This window comes from Durio zibethinus, chromosome 9, assembly GCF_047325235.1.
Source record: "Durio zibethinus cultivar Kanyao isolate XHJ-2024 chromosome 9, ASM4732523v1, whole genome shotgun sequence".
NCBI classification, from domain to species: Eukaryota; Viridiplantae; Streptophyta; class Magnoliopsida; order Malvales; family Malvaceae; genus Durio; species Durio zibethinus.
Genome location: NC_143170.1, coordinates 27,940,227 through 27,960,165, shown reverse-complemented (window position 1 = coordinate 27,960,165; position 19,939 = coordinate 27,940,227). Strand labels below are relative to the sequence as shown.

General features: G+C 33.5%; 4 protein-coding genes and 1 long non-coding RNA gene across 8 annotated transcripts; 1 reads left to right on the top strand and 4 right to left on the bottom strand.

Annotated features, from left to right (window-relative positions):
- Positions 1-319: 319 nt before the first annotated feature.
- LOC111303886 (uncharacterized) lies at positions 320-999 on the bottom strand. Its single transcript, XM_022900387.2, has one exon. It carries the CDS (start codon positions 923-925, stop codon positions 431-433), a length of 495 nt encoding a protein of 164 aa, XP_022756122.2. The 5' UTR covers positions 926-999; the 3' UTR covers positions 320-430.
- A 3,117-nt stretch (positions 1,000-4,116) lies between these two features.
- On the top strand, positions 4,117-4,926 carry LOC149516926 (uncharacterized). The gene is made up of 2 exons (XR_016345349.1): positions 4,117-4,553; positions 4,824-4,926. It is a non-coding gene; the product is annotated as an uncharacterized LOC149516926 (long non-coding RNA).
- A 473-nt stretch (positions 4,927-5,399) lies between these two features.
- LOC111314295 (calcium-dependent mitochondrial ATP-magnesium/phosphate carrier protein 2-like) lies at positions 5,400-10,795 on the bottom strand. Of its 4 annotated transcripts, none has more exons than XM_022915496.2 (4): positions 9,281-10,795; positions 6,378-7,163; positions 6,184-6,274; positions 5,400-6,041 (listed from the first exon to the last, which is right to left on the bottom strand). In XM_022915496.2, exons 1-4 carry the CDS (start codon positions 9,726-9,728, stop codon positions 5,849-5,851), a joined length of 1,518 nt encoding a protein of 505 aa, XP_022771231.1. In that variant the 5' UTR covers positions 9,729-10,795; the 3' UTR covers positions 5,400-5,848. The 4 variants fall into 4 exon arrangements, with proteins under 4 accessions (XP_022771231.1, XP_089622254.1, XP_089622255.1 ...); XM_089766128.1 differs by having other exon boundaries at positions 6,381-7,163; XM_089766129.1 differs by having other exon boundaries at positions 6,378-7,177; positions 9,391-10,795.
- A 136-nt stretch (positions 10,796-10,931) lies between these two features.
- LOC111314308 (uncharacterized) lies at positions 10,932-13,474 on the bottom strand. Its single transcript, XM_022915521.2, has 5 exons — positions 13,388-13,474; positions 12,356-13,211; positions 12,109-12,267; positions 11,706-11,960; positions 10,932-11,131 (listed from the first exon to the last, which is right to left on the bottom strand). The coding sequence occupies exons 2-4, from the start codon at positions 13,187-13,189 to the stop codon at positions 11,721-11,723; spliced, it is 1,233 nt and encodes a 410-aa protein (XP_022771256.1). The 5' UTR covers positions 13,190-13,211; positions 13,388-13,474; the 3' UTR covers positions 10,932-11,131; positions 11,706-11,720.
- A 3,384-nt stretch (positions 13,475-16,858) lies between these two features.
- Positions 16,859-19,532, bottom strand: LOC111314318 (calcium-dependent mitochondrial ATP-magnesium/phosphate carrier protein 3-like). Its single transcript, XM_089766133.1, has 2 exons — positions 19,394-19,532; positions 16,859-17,166 (listed from the first exon to the last, which is right to left on the bottom strand). Exons 1-2 carry the CDS (start codon positions 19,434-19,436, stop codon positions 16,940-16,942), a joined length of 270 nt encoding a protein of 89 aa, XP_089622259.1. The 5' UTR covers positions 19,437-19,532; the 3' UTR covers positions 16,859-16,939.
- Positions 19,533-19,939: the final 407 nt, after the last annotated feature.

Here is a 19,939-nt window from a genome sequence, read left to right as displayed (position 1 = left end):
GTCGGAAATGTTAAGTCAAAGAGTTTAAAAAGATCAGCCGGATGCATCGATGAAGAAGATGTTGCTCAGCTGCAAACGATGGGGGGATGTTACATATAATCCTGCCAGATTACACGCTCTTGTTGAATTATTATTGAATGAAATAGGCTTTTTAGTTTTCACCGGGAAAAGAAGAATAGATGACTCAATAAAGTGAATATTGAACCAAAATCATTACTGTCTTGATTTCACAATCTCAGGGTTTTAGGTAGTGAGTCTAGTGACATGAGGTAGCAACCAGGAAGAGAACTAAAAAGAGCAAAATAAACAAAATCTCGGCATTATTTCACTATGCAGTTACATCACGTCATGAGCCACAAGGAAAACCTAGAAATTTCCCCTCTCCCTCATCAAAAAAGGAAGAAAAAAAACAGCTTGTTATGTGTGGCAATTAACCATCTAGGACACGAAATGTGGGATTATCACCAATTGGTTTAAGAGTTTCAGGCCGAGGCATAGGCCTGTGAGCGAAAATATCACCGCGTGTAGTGTCATGAATGGCATAGTCATCATTATTTTCCTGAACGTGGGCAATTATCCTGAAAAATGACTGCTTGGTGAACCTATCAGCTTCATCCAGCACGCGATCAGGCTCCTCCACTTCCGGTAGAGTCTCTCTTAGCTTCTTGGTCTCTCGCACTTGTGGCGAGTTCTTCAGCTGCTGCAATGCGGTGTGAAGCCCTAGGGTGGTTGACAGCGTTATCGTGCCCATTGCTACGTAGACCGGCAGGAAGTCAGCCCTCACTTTCTTTGGTGGCTTGGCATCTTGAGTGTAACCAAAATCGGCAGTCGGTGCATATGACTTCGATTTTGGTGGGGTTGAGGTGGCATATATTGCCTTCCTAGTAACCAATCTGCTAACAGCTTCAAATAACCCTGAAATCATAAAGCAAATTTTAATGAGAACCCAAGCAGAAAATCAGAGATGAAAACACGGAAAAAAAAAAAAAGTCCTTCTATAAACAATTACTTACAGTCGATCTAAATGCCACGATATTTACTGGAGTGAATAGTGGGAGATTACACTAGGCTTTGCTTGATCGGATTGTATCAGGAACTGATAAAGATATATATATATATATATATATATTTTGCTGATGACTTGCTTGGTGGCACGTCATTCAACTACAGTTTTCTGTTTCCATTTTCTTTTTCATTAGGTCGGAGGCCAATATGATACAAGGCCTAATGCTAAATTGCTGTCTTTGACCTGACCCAGATGTTTTCCCTAGTCCTTGTTCTTTTTAGGCTTCATTACAACCGCAGTCCCTGGCCACTTATTACGACTTTGAACTTCTATTACATTTCGAGATCATGCCCGAACCCGCAAAATTCGAACCTGCACGGGCTGAGTCATGCCCGAATTAACAGTGATATCTGTGGTTAACAAAATAAATCTTGTTTAATATTCCAAATCTAATTCGAAATAATGCCATTTCCGCAAGCCAGGGAACACACATGTGATTGACTAAGGAGTAATGCTGGTCTTGTCTGGTCATGCTAACCCTCCTTAGATGGTGACTGCCTCTTGGTTGTTTCATTGGCATGTTCATTTTCTCTTGGTCTTTCCTATTTTCAATGATTCATCATTTTTTTTCTTTAACCTTCAACTGCCGGTAGGGGAATTGCTGACAACAGGACTCGATATTTTATTTGAATCTTACCAATCCAACCAATCTTCAACTTTTATTATCAATATTAATGATTTAATCCACTAGGCTAGTTTAATTGATAATAATAACAGAATTTTTTTGTTATCGACCAAAGATTTTGATTTTTGTAAGAATTTTTTTTTAAAAAAAATATATCTTAAATGTAATAAATCATGAAAGAATGTATTTTTAGAAATCATACACAAAGGAAATTAGACTTAGATGTATATTTGATCATATTAAAAAAATTAATGAATTAAAGTGGTAATACAACACATGCTTGTGTATCATAAAAGTTACTGTTGGAACTGTAATTGAATCGAATCGAGTTAATATAACGAAAATTTCAAGTTTGAACTTGACATGAAACTCGATATTTGAAATATTAATTTGAGTTCAATTAAATTTTAGTTTTCAAATTCAAGTTCAATTCAAAATAAAAATATAAAATATTCAAATTTATTTATCAAATAAAAATGAGCTCAATTTTTATATTTGATTTCAAGCTTAATTATTTATATTAGAATATGAATTCAAAATAATATATAAGTTAAATAGTAATTTTAATTAAATAATAAAATATATATTAAAATATAAAAGTTCAATTAAATTTACAAATTATTCAAGTCGAATATTAAAATACTCAAATTCAATTCATTCAATGAATTAAATTATTTGAACTCAAAGTTAATTTAATAATGATCAAATCAAATTCAAATATTATTTAAATTAAACCAATGCATTATTTACACTTTAATCACCACCCATCAGTCTCAACTTTATAGAAAAGATAATAATTTGAAAAAACCTTTGTTCGAAAAGCTAATAATAATTAAAGATAAGAATATATCCAAGCTTCAAGTATTCCAAGGAACCGGTCTACTTAATTTATCACTCCACAATCAAGAGTTTCCAAAGAAGATAAATTCTTTGTGTTCTTTAATTTAATTTGTTTGTTTTATGTCTTTTTCACATATAAACCCCTAATATCTCTCACTACTTTTTATAAAAAAATTGGTGTAACTTAAAAATAGATTTGACAATTCATGTCACCGTATCATATAAAATATTATATTCATATCATATTTTATACGAAAATTACATGTCGTAGTTTATATCAATATGAAAATATAAAATAAATATTTTTGATTTTATTAAATCTATTTATAATTTTTTTAAAATTTTAAACCGTGTAATTTTCGTATTCTTTATTTATATTATTTTCGTATTATATTATCATATTATATTTTAATTTATCAAATTTATTTAGAAATAAAAAAATAATTATAAACATTAAAATTTGACTATAAGATGTATTGAATTATCATTTCTTAAAAATAAATATATGAAAAAAACTCTGAATTATTTCCAGCTAAATTTAGAGCAGTGCTAATTGAAGCATAGATGCTCACATCCTCCCCTTTTCAAATGGGGTGAAGAGTAAAACTAATAGGTGGATGGTGCAAAGCGATTGTACCCTCTATATTTGAAAACAAAAGGTCATATCTCCTTCCATAATCCTCCCTTAATATTTTCTTTCCTTTCTTGCCATGACTTGCTTTAACTACCTTTCCTTTTGTTTATCTTTCATTCTTTTCTTTGGAGTGGAAATCCTTTGTTTAAATTTAGTAATTCGTATATTTGATTAATCTAACATGCTAATAATTTATATATTTATATTATATTTTAAATAAAAATTATATATTATAATTGTATAATTATAAAAATATCAAATATAATTTTCTCCACTTGTTATGTAACCTTTTCATCCTTTTTTTTTCTTCTCTTTCTTTCTCTTCTCTACTTTTCATCATTTATCATTGTACTATGAAAATTTAAATTTAATTGATCATGTGTATAGAAAGTTTATCTATATCTATTTAATTTTTAATGAAGTATTGATAAATTAATGAATTTGATACAAATTCAAAGGAATAAAAATGAAATTCAAACTTTTTAAATCATAAATAAAAGTTTACATAAAAAAAAATCAAAAACTAAAAATGCAATTTAGTCCTATAACTATAATCATGCTTAAAAAAGAAATGATATGTGTATTGACCAATATGTCTTTCTTGTTCATGAATTTATGTTAATTTTATATTAGTTGATGATTATGATAACTATAACCAACGAATCTATGTATGTGATTTATATCTTTGTGACACTTTCTTATTTTTTTTCCATTTTTTTTGAGTTAATTTTCGACCTTTTCTTTTTGAAATGTCTCTAATAATTTTTTTTTTAAGTTTTAAATATCTAATACTTTTATTTATTATATTTAATTGATTTTCAATTTTTTACATTTTTATTATAAAAATATGGTAAATCAATGTTATAAAAAATAAATTCATAATGTTAAATATACAAAAATAAAAAAAATGAAATATATGTAAAAATTAAAGGAAATATTAAGGAGGGAGCAGTCACCATTTATGTAATAGCAAAGAATAATAATATTCTTATAGTGGAAGATAAGATTACCATGGGTCCATTTCAAATTTCACACACTTTAGGTCTTGGCTGATCTTTTTCCTTTGTGTCCGTTCTTTTATTTCTTTATTTTTAAATGAAAGATTGTGCCATTGACACCTGTCTAAAGGGTCAAGGGTCTTTATAAAAGCATGGGTGCTAAAAAACCAATGATTATTCAATGCAATCTGTTCTTGTTATTTCTTCTATACGAGCTCTGAGCTTTAGAGCTTAGATTTCCTGCCAAAAATGAGGATAAGAAAGAAGAAGAAGAAGAAGAAGACTACAGGTGATGATTACTACTGCATGTATGAGATAATGTTACCTACTTCTTCCTTATAGAGGATTTGAAGGGGCAAAATGCAACTAGGCAAGTCATTGAGGCAAAGGGTAGGCCATGCCTTTCTTCCAGGTTTTACTTTTCTTGTTATGTTTCATCTTCACTCTTGTGTCTAAACTCTGAGTCTATGGTTCAGATTGAAATGAGCTTGTCAAATACTAGCAGACTGAGTTGTTCCAAGTTGTTAGATTTTCACTGTTTGACATTATTCTGCTCTTTCCATTTCCCTTGATAAAAAAGTGTTTCAGACTCATCTTTTCTATTTGAATAGATTGACCCTGTGAAAAGGGTCTCCTGAGTTGTTGCTTCAATATTGCCAGGATTTCCTCAGGTGACGAATGGCTTGTTTCTGGGGGCTATGAAACGAGCAGTAGGATAACATTGGGCTTGTTTCAGGTTATGAATAAAATTTTTCTTCATCGACATGCTATTTGTACACAAAATTCTCAGTTTCACCAGCACTTAAGTTTAGTCTCTAAACCAAGTTCAAGTTCAAAGATTTTGATGGTAATTGTTGCACTTTCATGTCTTAAAAAGTATATTTGCATATATTCATGTGGACAGGAGCAAGACATTGCAATTTTTTTTTCTTTCTTTGCCTTTCTACTCAAGGCATGAAAAAAAGAGTACCCATACTTGATATTAGCACAAACAGGTACTTAAGTACAATCAGAAGCCAAAACATGTGGGCAAGCAAGTTGTATTTGATACTTCAGCACAATCAATAGAATTCTGTAAACTTCTCAATGGCTTTTTTTAAGTAGCAATCAACCATGGAAATGTAACATTATCTTATTCTCATGTTAATTGGAAAAGTTCTGTCCAAAACCAGCATAAAACCAGCTATAGCATTTTAACAACAATCCCATTAAAAAAAAAAGAAGAAGCCTTGTCCATGATAAAGAACCATTACTTTGTGCTCAGTTAACGAGCACTTTCAACACAAACAGATTGCATATTAAATGAAGATCAATCTTTAGTAACTCGACATCTATAAGAGATCCTTCATCTCTTGTATTGGATTCAAAGACATTAAAAAGAAGAGTTCGCGAGGCAGGAGGAAGAAAAAAATGAACTGTTTGATACCTATCAACCTGGAAGTCAGACATCATTGTCTTATAAACCCGATTCTCAACATTTAGTTTAGGTAAGCCTGGGGAAACATTTTTTCTTACTACAAAATTATGCACCCCATTCTCTGAAGGGGAATTATCACCTATCATATAACTCAAATAATCATATTACTTAATTGTTGAATTATCTTATTACGGTTATATTCATCATCAACTCTACTTTCTTTTCAGCAATAAAATGTAAGGCCACTAAGCCTGACTGCAGAACTTCTCTAGCCAAGATCTAGACTCTTTTTCATAGCCTCATAAACCAAATATGTAATGCTTGCAGCTGGGACAACCTTGAGAAGATTGGGAAACAGTCCTTTGTAGAAACCTCTATAACCTTCATTCTGAAAGGTTCTCCAAAATACATCGGACATTCCCTTATATGGAACATCAGAGGTAGTACGTTGAGCTTGCATTCTGGGAAAACAAAAAAAAAAAAAAGAAAAAACCCTAAGCAATAAGCAAACATAACAAATTTGTTGATACAGATACCAAAACCAGTATATTGTGATGCAGATGCCTAAATTACCAGAAAATGGGCTTATTCACATAATCATACCTTGTTCTAATAACCTGCAAAGGGTAAACGCAGGTTGCTCCTAAAGCTCCAGAAATTGTTCCACAGCCTAGTTGCACAAGGGGACCAGGTTCTACAAAAACATGAAAGAGTCGTCAGAAAGCAATTTGAGCGAGAAATCCTGAAGAAACTCCAAAGTTAATGAAACATAAGGAACCTAACAGACAGAAAAGTACCACCATCTTGAAGAATATATGTCCTTGAAAAATCTTTCAAGGTCTCATAGACAGCAAGGTCGATGCCAGCATATGGGATAATCCCAAGAAGAGATGGGACAAGACCTTTATAGAATGCTCGAGGTCCTTCCTGAACCCATATATCCTTGGTTAGTTTCCGCACCTTTGGAGCCCTTCCACCTTCAGAAGCACAAGTCTGTAACCGAGTTTTTACAAGATCCATCGGGTAGATAGCAGATTGTGCCACTGCACCTGCTACACCTCCAGCAATTAGTCTTCCACTGGCACCTATATCACCCTTCGCATCTCCCATACTGTCTCCTATTACATTCTTTAACATTTCATATGCATAGAACTTGATAGCACTTTCAGGTGCTACCTTCACAACATTTAACCCATTACCTCGGAAAAACCCCAAAACACCATCTTCCTTCCATATCTTCTTTACAGCTGGCAGAATGTTAGCACGTGTAGTCTGCACTTGCAAAACCACTTTCAGGCGATCAAGAGGAGCAGTTGCAGTGCGAGAAGTTGCTCCTGCTATTCCTCCTGCAATAAAATATTTGCTTCTCTTAACATGTTTACTGATGCCTTGAGGAATAACAGCATGTTCTCCAATATCTACAAGGCAAACCCTTTCCCAATGATGATAGATGTTCTCAATCGTAGCTTCATGAGGATAGAGTAGAAGGAAATCTCTCCATTCTTCAAATGTTATAATTCCATTATTGTCTTTATCAACATGCTCTACAAATCGAGCAAGCTCCTCATCATCAATTTGAATCCCTGCAAAATACAATCTGCCAGGGCTTATAAGATGAAAACAAATGTTTAATTGCAACCATGGGAACTACCAGCCCTTCCACATGAAGCATTAATAAGAATTAAATGTGAGAAATCATGATGACAGGAACTATCATGTGTTTCCATTGCATATAGTGTATTTTCAAGAAAGCAGCGCTTCCAGAAAGCCCACAAACTACACCATAGGCCAAGTATCATAAGCCAATCCACAGTTTCCCAATCTCTATAAAACTCAAAATTACGATTCCAAAAAGCTTAGAGGTAAAAATCATGTAGGGTAAAAAGGGAGCACCAGATTCATCAATAACATCCACAAGTCCAAGTCTGTAACATGTTTACTCATCATGTAAGAACACCAATAGATACCTAAATATATTCCAAGAAGAAACTGTCTCAAACATCCAGCAAAACAAATTAGAACATATTTTACACCGACCAAGAAACCGTCTCGAATTCCACGCCAAACAAAGTCACACATGAGCATACCAACAAGATACCGGAGAACATTTTCCTTCAATGGTGGAAAACCTCCCTAAAAAGCTCACATAGAACCTTTGTTACCAAACCATAGGATTCATTCAGGTACCTCAACAAATGCAGATGCATTCATAAAAGAAATATAAAAATCACAGATTCACATTTAACGTAGATTTTAGAGACAAGAAAACACTCATTAGCAACTTCTCTAAAATAGAACGAACGTACAGTTCAGACTTCCGCTCGCCAATACTTGGGTTTCAGAAAAGTCTGTGACTAAAAGAACACATACTTGAACAATAACAAGAGAACAGCAGATTCAAAAAATGCATCCAAAGTCCTTTCTTCTTCTGTTGATTTAAGAACTGAAATAAGAAACGCTTAATATATCCATCCAGAAGGAAACTCATCTGGCATGTAAAGCTTTATACCCACCTCATTATCTTCCCTTGAGAAAATTTCAAATAAAGGCTTTCCATTACAAACTGTGGAAGCAACCTCCTAACACCTAAGTATAACCTATTCCAAATTCCTTGAGAAATTTGATCAAGACAATACATACCCACAACTCTATATTACCAATAAAAGTGCAGCTCTGGTTATGCTCTACAATGATCTCCAAGGTCATGGTTTATTTTTCTGTATTGCCATTTGCCACTCCGATGGGATAAAGATGTCAAAACACACAGAGATCTAACAGCAAGTGTAAGACATTTAATTAAACTTCCATTATAGAGAGTTTTCAGAGTCAATGTTACAAAGTCTTAAAGAACTATGTCACACCTTGTAAATGTATGATTCACTCCATTTAGAATCAATTATTTTCACAAATTTTACCTAAGATAAACAGCATTTCTTTGGCCCGAAGACCATCTCCTTCAAGCTTGTTATCTACGCACCCACCCCAAAATCTCAAGATATATCTAGTTAAGGGAAAAAATTATACATGTGTTTCACCCCCCAAGAAAAAGAGTTTAAGCACCAAAATTTCACAGAATGAATTCAATCTGCCACCAATAAAAATTTGAAAAGACGTGCTTCTATAGTCACCCATCATTGAGATTTGAGCACAGCAATTTTCTATAGTTGTTTTAATCACTTCATTTAGTCTCCAAGGAAAGTTAACCAATTGCTAAATTATTAAAAGCTTTTGTAAAAAGTAGGAAAATCAATTCTAGTGTTTAATTAGTCCGACTGCACATAGTTACCAAACAAGAAACGACACCAGGAATTCTCTAGCAAACAACACAGACATACAGATCGAATTCAAATTGCAATCCAAAACAATGCTTCTGGATGAATTACTATTAACGCAATCTACTTTCCTTACGGGTACCTAGCGCCAGTTCGAATTACAAACACAGCAAAACCAAATTCTCCAATCTCGCAATGATTACAAGTAATTCTAGTGAAAGGGACATTAAAAAGATAGAAAGCAACATACAGCTTCTCAATTTATGAGCAAAAAACTAAAAATTGTTCAAATTTTTTAATGATTTCACTATCAACCCAATCAATGCAACCACCTCACCAAACCAATCAAACATATCAAGGTAAGAGAAACAAAAAAATAAAAAATAAAAACTCAATTATTATACATAATAATGCAGAGCATAGCATACCAGCCTTAACAAGCGCATCCCATAGCTCCTCAGGCAAAATGCATCCGTTATGCTCCACATCAATAGCTTGGAAAATCCTATAAAGTTCAAGCTCCTTATCATCCATATACCTCTTAAACTCGTGGTAATCCACGCGCCCATCTCTGTTTGCATCACAAACTTTCAACAGATCATTGGCGTACTTATACTCGGCCGGAATCTGCAAAGCAGAGAGACCCTTTTCGATCTGAGCATAATCCAAAAATCCCACATTGGCTGCATCAAAAAAATTGAACAAACTCCGAATCCTTAAATCCCTTTCTTCGTTGGTCTCGCGTAATGCTAACAGAACATGATCCATTGTGACAGGTCCCGATTTTTTGACCGGGTTGCAACATTCGGGTTTGGATTTTGTCTCCATTTTAGGCAAGCCCACATGCTCCACGCCCTGCCCTGCTGCTCCAGACATAACAATACCAAAACGACAACGTTTCCAATTACCTTACCAAATTTCACCTATTTTCTTCTTCTTTTCTGCTAGCATGGAGGTTTGGCAAGAAGAGATCTGTTCTATAAAATTGGAAACAAACAACATAAAAAAGACCTTTTTTTTCTAAAGGAAGTAATTTTCCCAAAAATCAATTCAGGATCCAAAAAAATGGAACCGAATCAGGGAGAGAAAGAGGACAAGGATGAAGGCTTGTCTTTGATTGGAGAGGAGGGGGTCAAAAGGAAGGAAATTTAGTCAAAATTCCAAAGGAACAGACTTACTACATCAAAAAATGAGATAAATTCAAAGCTTTTTAAACGAGTTTTAATTTGGGTTTTGTTTTCTTTTTCCTAAAATCAAAACCAACCAAGGAAACAACATTACTGCAGATTGAAAGAAGGAAAACGGGCGGTTCCAAGCAATGAAAGAGAGAAAGAGTGATTACAAATTGGAAAAATACACGTGCAAGATAATTGAAGGTAGAAGCTGAGTGTGGCTCCAGACCAGATATTGAGTTAACACGTCTTGGCCCCAAAGCTCTACACCTTCCAAATTCCCTTTCTTTTTGTGGGCTTTGAGAGGCAGCCAAGTTAGAATCAGGGACAGGCAGAGATTTTTCTGGGGTCTGGGTTTTTTTCTTTTAACTTATAACTTTCCTTTACTTTCCTCTCCTCCTCTGCCTACCACAGCTACAGGGGTTCAAGGTAGAAGAGGCTACTAGAGAAAGCAATATCATCCTTTCAACTGTTATGTTAGTAATCTTTTTTTTTTTTTCGCCTTATTTTGGCCGGGGTCGGATCATCTGTCCGGAAGAGAGTTGTGCTAATGTGATTCTTTGGGAATTTTACTTTCGTTACTCTCCACTTTTTTTCAATCCTTTTCTTATGACTTTGCATATATATAATGCCTTCAGTTGGAGTAAATTTCAAGTAAGCTTGTTAAATGTATTCCCAATTGTTTGGATTTACTTCCTTTTTATGTAAAAACTTTAGGTTTATATCAATGAATAATCAGCCAAATGATTTTGGAATCGACTGATTCGAATTTGAAGTTTAATTGTAACTCCATTTGTCTAGGCTTAGATGTCGCAAGATTTGCATATGGAGAAGCAGAACTGCGAAAAGATGAGCCAATGCCAAATCCAATTTAGACCACTCAAACGCCTTACACATAACATGCAAGTGATGTTAAATGGACTCCGATATTCAAAGCTTCAAATTATTACAGAGAGTTGCTTTATTCATGCCTATATATCTCTCATTTGACAACAAAATTAATGGAATTTATTGATGCAATACATACTACAGTGTCACAAGAACATCTTCACATCACAATTGCTACCGCGGCCCAAAGGATAGTTAAAATATAAGAATGTCCTGTGTCTGCATCAGATCAGAGTTTCATAAAAATATCAGAGGTTTAATCTAAATTGTTAATAATCAAGAAGCCTTATTGCAACAAAGCCGCAGTGAGTTAACTATTCTTTAGCCTTTTAATAAAAAAAAAAAAAATTATTTAAGCATTAATCCGATTTGGTCAGCACCGATCAATTGTTTTTTTTTTCTTTTCAAAAAAAATTTAGGAGCATGGGAGGTTACCTGTCTCCAAAGGTGGATAAATTATTAATCTAATTGAGATTTACGGATCTATTAAATTTTTATCTATGAATTTTTCAAACTTACAAATCATTTACCAAAAAAAAAAAACCATCGAAGGATTAGCACACAGGTTTCCCCCTTTACCACTTCTGCCAACCCATGCTAGCCAGCACCTATCAATAGTTTGGTTTATGTAAATAACGATCTTAAATGCTCTATTATAGTCATCTCTCTTAAAAGAAAGCTAGCAGAAATTTCTCTTATCTCCTACACTTACGAATTTGCTTAAGAACACTAGTCTGGTAAGATTAATGATTTTTCTTCATCAATCTTTATCATTTGAGGATTAGAAACTTACTTGAACAAAAGTGTGCTAGGTGCGAATTGGCTTGGGCAATTGTTCGGCAACCAAAATGTAGAATAGCCCCATGACTCCTGTATGATATCTGAAACTACTGTAATTAGATTCCAGAATCAGAGTCTCCCCCTTAGATATCTTGACAGTTCCTGGTTGAGGATAGCAGGTGGACATTCCTACAACATAACCAGCTTCATTTCCTGCTTCATGCCCCTTCCCATAAGTCGGTATTGAAGAACAAAGTAGTTGGCCATCCTGAATTCACCACATGCAAGCAGGCAAAGCTCATCATCATAAGAAGACATCATATTACTTGAGTTCACAAAATGATCACATTAAACATCTAAATTTTTTTAGCAATGGCACAAAAGTACTGTCAAGTAGAAACAAGACATTTAAGTACCTCTCTATAGAGAGCAGAACCAGAGCCCCCTGCATGCTGGTGTGCAACACCATAAATGACATAACCACCAAATGGCATGTCAAGGCTTATCCTTTTGGCGTCAAGGCACCCATCCCCAGCCAATCCAGTAGCATGGCAAGATTCAACGTCATATTCCACCTGCATCAAAGATGTTCAGTGACTTGATACTTCAAAAGAAATTTTATTTGACAAAAAAATTGTTGCAGCACATAAACAGTTCATTTACCTTGCAAGAGTGCTCTGCATTAATCCCTGTTGAATTAGCAGACCTTTTCCAACCATCGGCGATGTCAAATATATAAATTTTAACAGGCACAACAGAGCTTTCCATATCGACCCACTTCACAGTGTATCGAAGGTAAAGGGCTCTTCTGATGCCCTTAAACCCTTGTTTCAACCTGCATTGTGTACGATCATAGCAACATAACAAACCCCCTTTGTAGTCTGGGCTCAAAGGGTTTCCAGATTGATCCTTTGTAACATTATACAGATCACACCTGCATTCGGTACATCCCCATCTATCTTCCACACCCCTTGTATCAATTGCATGAATGTTAAACATCCATCTCTCCTCAAACCCAGAAGGAACGTCAGCAGGATTACCAACTTCTATTCCATATGGATCGGGAATATGAGTTGCGGTTTTTCGTGTCTCAGACCCAAGGCCAAAGAACTGATCAAGAGCACCATCCTGACAAATCCCACTATTTCTCCCAGAAATAAAATCTGACATGTTAGGTGTTTTATTTTCATTAGACTTAAGGTCATAGTATCTTGAAACAGTCCAATGATGGAGATAAGTCTCATGAAGGGGAACAGGATTCCCTGCCTCATCAATCAGTTCTGCATTGAAACTTTTCAAGGCAATATGACCTTTTGGAAATTCAAGATTGTAATATAATCTATTTTCCACTGATCCTGGTCCCAGCACAAACTTAGGTGATAGAAAAACAGCAGTTTTTATCTTATTTTCATGTCTCCGAAAGGCTTGTGAATGTTGTAAACTTAGTGTCACCAAAATTCCAACCAAAAGTAACGACCATGGATTGGAGCTTGTCATTTTAGAAAACTGCAAGTGCAATCTGGGGAAGGAAAAACACAGACGGGCAATAATCAATTCCACAGGCAAAAACAATCCAATTAAAAGGAAACTGAAATTTGGATAGGATTACCAAAGATAAAGAAAATTAAAGCTGCTATCATTGACATAGAACTGGAAAAGAAAAGGAAAGAAAAAACAAGGAAAACAGCAACCTACCGGTACGTTCTGAGATTGCTTCTTCACACCCTTCAACCACTGCTGTGCTGTGTAAGCCACACGTGTTGAACGTTCCCAGTTCTGGTTGGAGAAATCGAGACTTTTAGTTGAATATATATACATACATAAGATTCAAAAAACAGGGAAGCGTACAGAATTTTGCTTAGGTTACTTCGTCACGCCCGTCAGCCACTCGTATTGAACGTTCCAAGTTTTGGATGGACAAATTTTCCACACTGATAGAGTTGAATATACGTTCATAGGATAAGAGCATTGCTCAACTGATTTATGCCATAGACGAAAAGTGTAACGAATATGAAACTGCATGGGAATTTTGTCGTAATAAGGGTAATAAACAAATGATGCAAAAAGCATAAGCCATGACGCCAAGTTTGAGAACTGCTTTGAATGGTCATCACCTAATTAACGAGACTTCGATGCTAAGCAACGCCGCCATCCATGGTGGACTATTAACAAGGCAAAAGCGTCTGGAGATTCGTGTTTTTTTTTTGTTTGATAATGACATCAATAACGATCCCGGTGGATTTTGCCGCTGTCCCACGAAATTTCATTTAAAAAAGTCAAAATACTGTTTTGATCACCTGGGTCGAAAAGTAAAAAAAACAAAAATACTAAAAACAAGTAAGATAAGTCAAAGCCATAATCTAGACTTTGAACATGTGCTGTTTCGGTTTCTTCGGAGGCGATGGTAATAACTATCTAGCATGTTTACACCGCTTCAACGCAAATATTTATAAATTTTTTGTTTGAATTGAAATGTAAACTAATAGTTTGTTCAAACTATCACATGCTTCTTTCTCTTTCGAAAAGCTACCTCTGACTTCATCTTTCCTCTTCCACCAAAGTTTTCTTTTGAGTTTTAATTAATAACCCACTTTCATCTCTTTTTTTTTAACCGAACCTCTCACGGAAATCCGAAAAACTCCTTTAAAAGTCTCAAAAGTTTCACTAATCTTATCTATTTTTAGTGTCCTTAGATTTTTTAGATTCCAAAAAAAAAAAATTGAAAATTGCAAATCTTTTTTTTTTTATAAAATCTTAGATTTAAAGGGTTTTTTTTTTTTTTTTTTTTATAATGGCTTGTATTGGTCTGTGGATGTTATTTTTTTAGGAGAAAATTGTTTAAAAAAATAAAATTTCAAATTTTATGATTTTTTAAACAATTTTTGTTATTTGCGATGGATTTTTTAGTTGATTTTTATTTAATATATTTTTTCAATTGATTTTTGTTTTATCTGTATTTTGATAGTTTTGATTATTTGATTATGGTTAATCTTAGGGTTTTTGAGTTCTATCTGTTTGCTTTTTATTTTTACAAAATTTTAACGATTTTACCATTATATCCGACGGTTCTTTCTTCATTTGTTGTAGACAGGAGATCAAATAATAATTTTTAGTTATATTTGAAACATAAAATTATAATAAAATAAAATTATATTATATCATAAATAAAATTATATTAAATAATATTATTTTATTTTATATTTGATGTATATAAAAATTATGATATAATAATTTATTCATTAATCAAAATTATATACGGTAAATATAGATCAGCTTAGGTACACTGGAATATCTATGTTGGACCGTCTCTGTCCTAAGCTTTTGGGCCTATGGTTGCCAATTGAGCTGATTGGAAGTTGGAACCATCGCCATTAGAAGCTTTTGATCCCTTTCTTCATTTCCTATGCTGATAGGTGACTTCAAGGTCCAATCTCCAACAACATAACCAATTGCCTGATTCATTTTGCAGGCTGTAGTTTTAGGCCAATTCTGGATAGAATCCAATGACCAAAAAAAAAAAAAAGACTAAGTGAAGGAGTTTTATTTTTAAATAAAAAATTTGAGAATAAATAAATTATTTAATCCTTTAAATTAGAGTAAAATATATCATATCTAATAATTTAAGATAAATAGTTAGAGATTATATATTAAAAATGACTTTAACAAACAATCAATTGAATTAAACTCAAAATTTTTACATAAAAATATAATAATTATTTTTTAATTGAATCAATCATTTATTAATAAAAATTAATTAAAGTTGTAATACAATGGAAGTATCTTTCATTATCCTACACCGTCCATCCAATTATAATAATTTTATTAAAGAATTTTACTATCATTTTTAAATAAATTGTGATGAGTGGTAAATTTAGTACATTCTACTGCAAATTCAAATATTTTTGAGTAAAAAAGGCAAATAATTTATGCTTACATTACGGAAATAACCCAACAATTAAGGGTGACTTCTTTTTATGTAGGTCAAAAGTATTCTCAATGAATTTTTGTATAAAATTAACTAAATTAGAGAATAATTATATCATAAAAACAGAATTTATAGGCCATAATTCAGAGAATGGAAATTATTTAATTATTTTAATAATTTAATAATTTAATTTAATTATTTTAATAATTTAATAATTTAATTTAATTTAATTTAATTATTTAAACTTGACAATTTCTTTTTCTTTTCACTGAAAATTTTCTTAATTAGGTAGAACAATGAATATGGAATAAAATATATCTAAATATTATATTATAATTTTTTGTTTTTTTTTTTTTGTTTAGTAAATTGTTTCCAATTAAGCATGCAAAGAAAGATATGGAATTTTGATTTTGTAATTAATGACATAAATACCATTTATTACTTTATCAAAATTATCATTCTATAGTTAAAAAGATTAATTGGTGGGATTATAATTTTTTTTTTATCTTATCTTTTAATAATTTATTTTCAAATTAAGTCATTATTATTGTTGATGGTATAACCATGTATGAGTTTGGCACTGAAGAGGTAGGAGTTGGCAACTCAATTAAGTGATTCTTTAACCAAATTAATTAAAATGATTAAAGGGATATGATCCTTCTACTCAAGAGGTAAGAGTAGGTAACTCAATTACTCAAGATTAAAATCAAAATGAACTCATTGGAAAAAAGAAAGGAGAATGGCAATTAGGTAATTCAATAACAATAGTTTGGAAGAATTAAAAAGTAAGCTTGGGATGATAAACTTGACGGTGTTATTGACTTTACTGATTTGACGTCGAGTGTGACACGTGGGAAATAATTGACTTGAAGACATTGATGATGACGCCAGAGGAGAGAAACAGATTGGTCAGAGAAGAGAAGGAAAGAGAAGCGAGTAGATTCACGAAACGTGGCAGCCGGTGTCAACCACTCATGTCAACCGAATAAAGGTTTGATTTTGATCAGTGGATTCTGAACTGATACTAATAAACAACTCATTAACGGCTATCACCAATTCACCATTATTATTATGAGAGCGCTTTTGCACGATAATCACAACTTTTGCTTTTGTATCTTTCTGATTGTAAATTGGATGCCACGCTGCCTCAAATGGCTTTTTTTTTTTTAAATGATATTTACGTGTTAGTAACTTTTTCCTGGTAAACATGATGAAAATTAAACATTACCAGATAATGAAAATTTTCAAAAAGAAAAAGACATTGTCGAGTTTAATAATTATTTAATGTCAACATAAAATATTAAATTATTTTAATAATTTAATTATTTGCTTCTCTTAACATGTTCACTGATGCCTTGAGGAATAACAGCATGTTCTCCAATATCTACAAGGCAAACCCTTTCCCAATGATGATAGATGTTCTCAATCGTAGCTTCATGAGGATAGAGTAGAAGGAAATCTCTCCATTCTTCAAATGTTATAATTCCATTATTGTCTTTATCAACATGCTCTACAAATCGAGCAAGCTCCTCATCATCAATTTGAATCCCTGCAAAATACAATCTGCCAGGGCTTATAAGATGAAAACAAATGTTTAATTGCAACCATGGGAACTACCAGCCCTTCCACATGAAGCATTAACAAGGATTAAATATGAGAAATCATGATGACAGGAACTAACGTGTGTTTCCATTGCATATAGTGTATTTTCAAGAAAGCAGCGCTTCCAGAAAGCCCACAAACTACACCATAGGCCAAGTATCATAAGGCAATCCATAGTTTCCCAATCTCTATAAAACTCAAAATTACGATTCCAAAAAGCTTAGAGGTAAAAATCATGTAGGGTAAAAAGGGAGCACCAGATTCATCAATAACATCCACAAGTCCAAGTCTGTAACATGTTTACTCATCATGTAAGAACACCAATAGATACCTAAATATATTCCAAGAAGAAACTGTCTCAAACATCCAGCAAAACAAATTAGAACATATTTTACACCGACCAAGAAACCGTCTCGAATTCCAAGCCAAACAAAGTCACACATAAGCATACCAACAAGATACCGGAGAACATTTTCCTTCAATGGTGGAAAACCTCCCTAAAAAGCTCACATAGAACCTTTGTTACCAAACCATAGGATTCATTGAGGTACCTCAACAAATGCAGATGCATTCATAAAAGAAATATAAAAATCACAGATTCACATTTAACATAGATTTTAGAGACAAGAAAACACTCATTAGCAACTTCTCTAAAATAGAACGAACATACAGTTCAGACTTCCGCTCGCCAATACTTGGGTTTCAGAAAAGTCTGTGACTAAAAGAACACATACGTGAACAATAACATAAGAACAGCAGATTCAAAAAATGCATCCAAAGTCCTTTCTTCTTCTGTTGATTTAAGAACTGAAATAAGAAACGCTTAATATATCCATACAGAAGGAAACTCATCTGGCATGTAAAGCTTTATACCCACCTCATTATCTTCCCTTGAGATAATTTCAAATAAAGGCTTTCCATTACAAACTGTGGAAGCAACCGCCTAACACCTAAGTATAACCTATTCCAAATTCCTTGAGAAATTTGATCAAGACAATACATACCCACAACTCTATATTACCAATAAAAGTGCAGCTCTGGTTATGCTCTACAATGATCTCCAAGGTCATGGTTTATTTTTCTGTATTGCCATTTGCCACTCCGATGGGATAAAGATGTCAAAACACACAGAGATCTAACAGCAAGTGTAAGACATTTAATTAAACTTCCATTATAGAGAGTTTTCAGAGTCAATGTTACAAAGTCTTAAAGAACTATGTCACACCTTGTAAATGTATGATTCACTCCATTTAAAATCAATTATTTTCACAAATTTTACCTAAGATAAACAGCATTTCTTTGGCCCGAAGACCATCTCCTTCAAGCTTGTTATCTACGCACCCACCCCAAAATCTCAAGATATATCTAGTTAACGGAAAATATTATACATGTGTTTCACCCCCCAAGAAAAAGAGTTTAAGCACCAAAATTTCACAGAATGAATTCAATCTGCCACCAATAAAAATTTGAAAAGACGTGCTTCTATAATCACCCATCATTGAGATTTGAGCACAGCAATTTTCTATATTTGTTTTAATCACTTCATTTAGTCTCCAAGGAAAGTTAACCAATTGCTAAATTATTAAAAGCTTTTGTAAAAAGTAGGAAAATCAATTCTAGTGTTTAATTAGTCCGACTGCACATAGTTACCAAACAAGAAACGACACCAGGAATTCTCTAGCAAACAACACAGACATACAGATCGAATTCAAATTGCAATCCAAAACAATGCTTCTGGATGAATTACTATTAACGCAATCTACTTTCCTTACGGGTACCTAGCACCAGTTCGAATTACAAAAACAGCAAAAGCAAATTCTCCAATCTCGCAATGATTACAAGTAATTCTAGTGAAAGGGACATTAAAAAGATAGAAAGCAACATACAGCTTCTCAATTTATGAGCAAAAAACTAAAAATTGTTCAAACTTTTTAATGATTTCACTATCAACCCAATCAATGCAACCACCTCAACAAACCAATCAAACATATCAAGGTAAGAGAAACAAAAAAATAAAAAATAAAAACTCAATTATTATACATAATAATGCAGAGCATAGCATGCCAGCCTTAACAAGCGCATCCCATAGCTCCTCAGGCAAAATGCATCCGTTATGCTCCACATCAATAGCTTGAAAAATCCTATAAAGTTCAAGCTCCTTATCATCCATATACCTCTTAAACTCGTGGTAATCCACGCGCCCATCTCTGTTTGCATCACAAACTTTCAACAGATCATTGGCGTACTTATACTCGGCCGGAATCTGCAAAGCAGAGAGACCCTTTTCGATCTGAGCATAATCCAAAAATCCCACATTGGCTGCATCAAAAAAATTGAACAAACTCCGAATCCTTAAATCCCTTTCTTCGTTGGTCTCGCGTAATGCTAACAGAACATGATCCATTGTGACAGGTCCCGATTTTTTGACCGGGTTGCAACATTCGGGTTTGGATTTTGTCTCCATTTTAGGCAAGCCCACATGCTCCACGCCCTGCCCTGCTGCTCCAGACATAACAACACCAAAACGACAACGTTTCCAATTACCTTACCAAATTTCACCTATTTTGTTCTTCTTTTCAGCTAGCATGGAGGTTTGGCAAGAAGAGATCTGTTCTATAAAATTGGAAACAAACAACATAAAAAAGACCCTTTTTTCTAAAGGAAGTAATTTTCCCAAAAATCAATTCAGGATCCAAAAAAATGGACCCGAATCAGGGAGA

Bases quoted from the DNA above. Each gene is read 5' to 3' on its own strand.
- LOC111303886 (XM_022900387.2), bottom strand. From the start codon at position 925: ATGATTTCAGGGTTATTTGAAGCTGTTAGCAGATTGGTTACTAGGAAG.
- LOC111314295 (XM_022915496.2), bottom strand. From the start codon at position 9,728: ATGTCTGGAGCAGCAGGGCAGGGCGTGGAGCATGTGGGCTTGCCTAAA. The intron at 7,164-9,280 runs GTATGCTATGCT...TGTATTTTGCAG, and splicing joins GGATGCGCTTGTTAAGGCTG to GGATTCAAATTGATGATGAG. The intron at 6,042-6,183 runs GTATGATTATGT...TTGTTTTCCCAG, and splicing joins TTGCAGGTTATTAGAACAAG to AATGCAAGCTCAACGTACTA.
- LOC111314308 (XM_022915521.2), bottom strand. From the start codon at position 13,189: ATGACAAGCTCCAATCCATGGTCGTTACTTTTGGTTGGAATTTTGGTG. The intron at 12,268-12,355 runs GTAAATGAACTG...TCTTTGATGCAG, and splicing joins ATGCAGAGCACTCTTGCAAG to GTGGAATATGACGTTGAATC. The intron at 11,961-12,108 runs GTACTTAAATGT...TGGTGAATTCAG, and splicing joins GTTCTGCTCTCTATAGAGAG to GATGGCCAACTACTTTGTTC.
- LOC111314318 (XM_089766133.1), bottom strand. From the start codon at position 19,436: ATGCAAACAGAGATGGGCGCGTGGATTACCACGAGTTTAAGAG. The intron at 17,167-19,393 runs GTATATGGATGA...TGTATTTTGCAG, and splicing joins GATTACCACGAGTTTAAGAG to GGATTCAAATTGATGATGAG.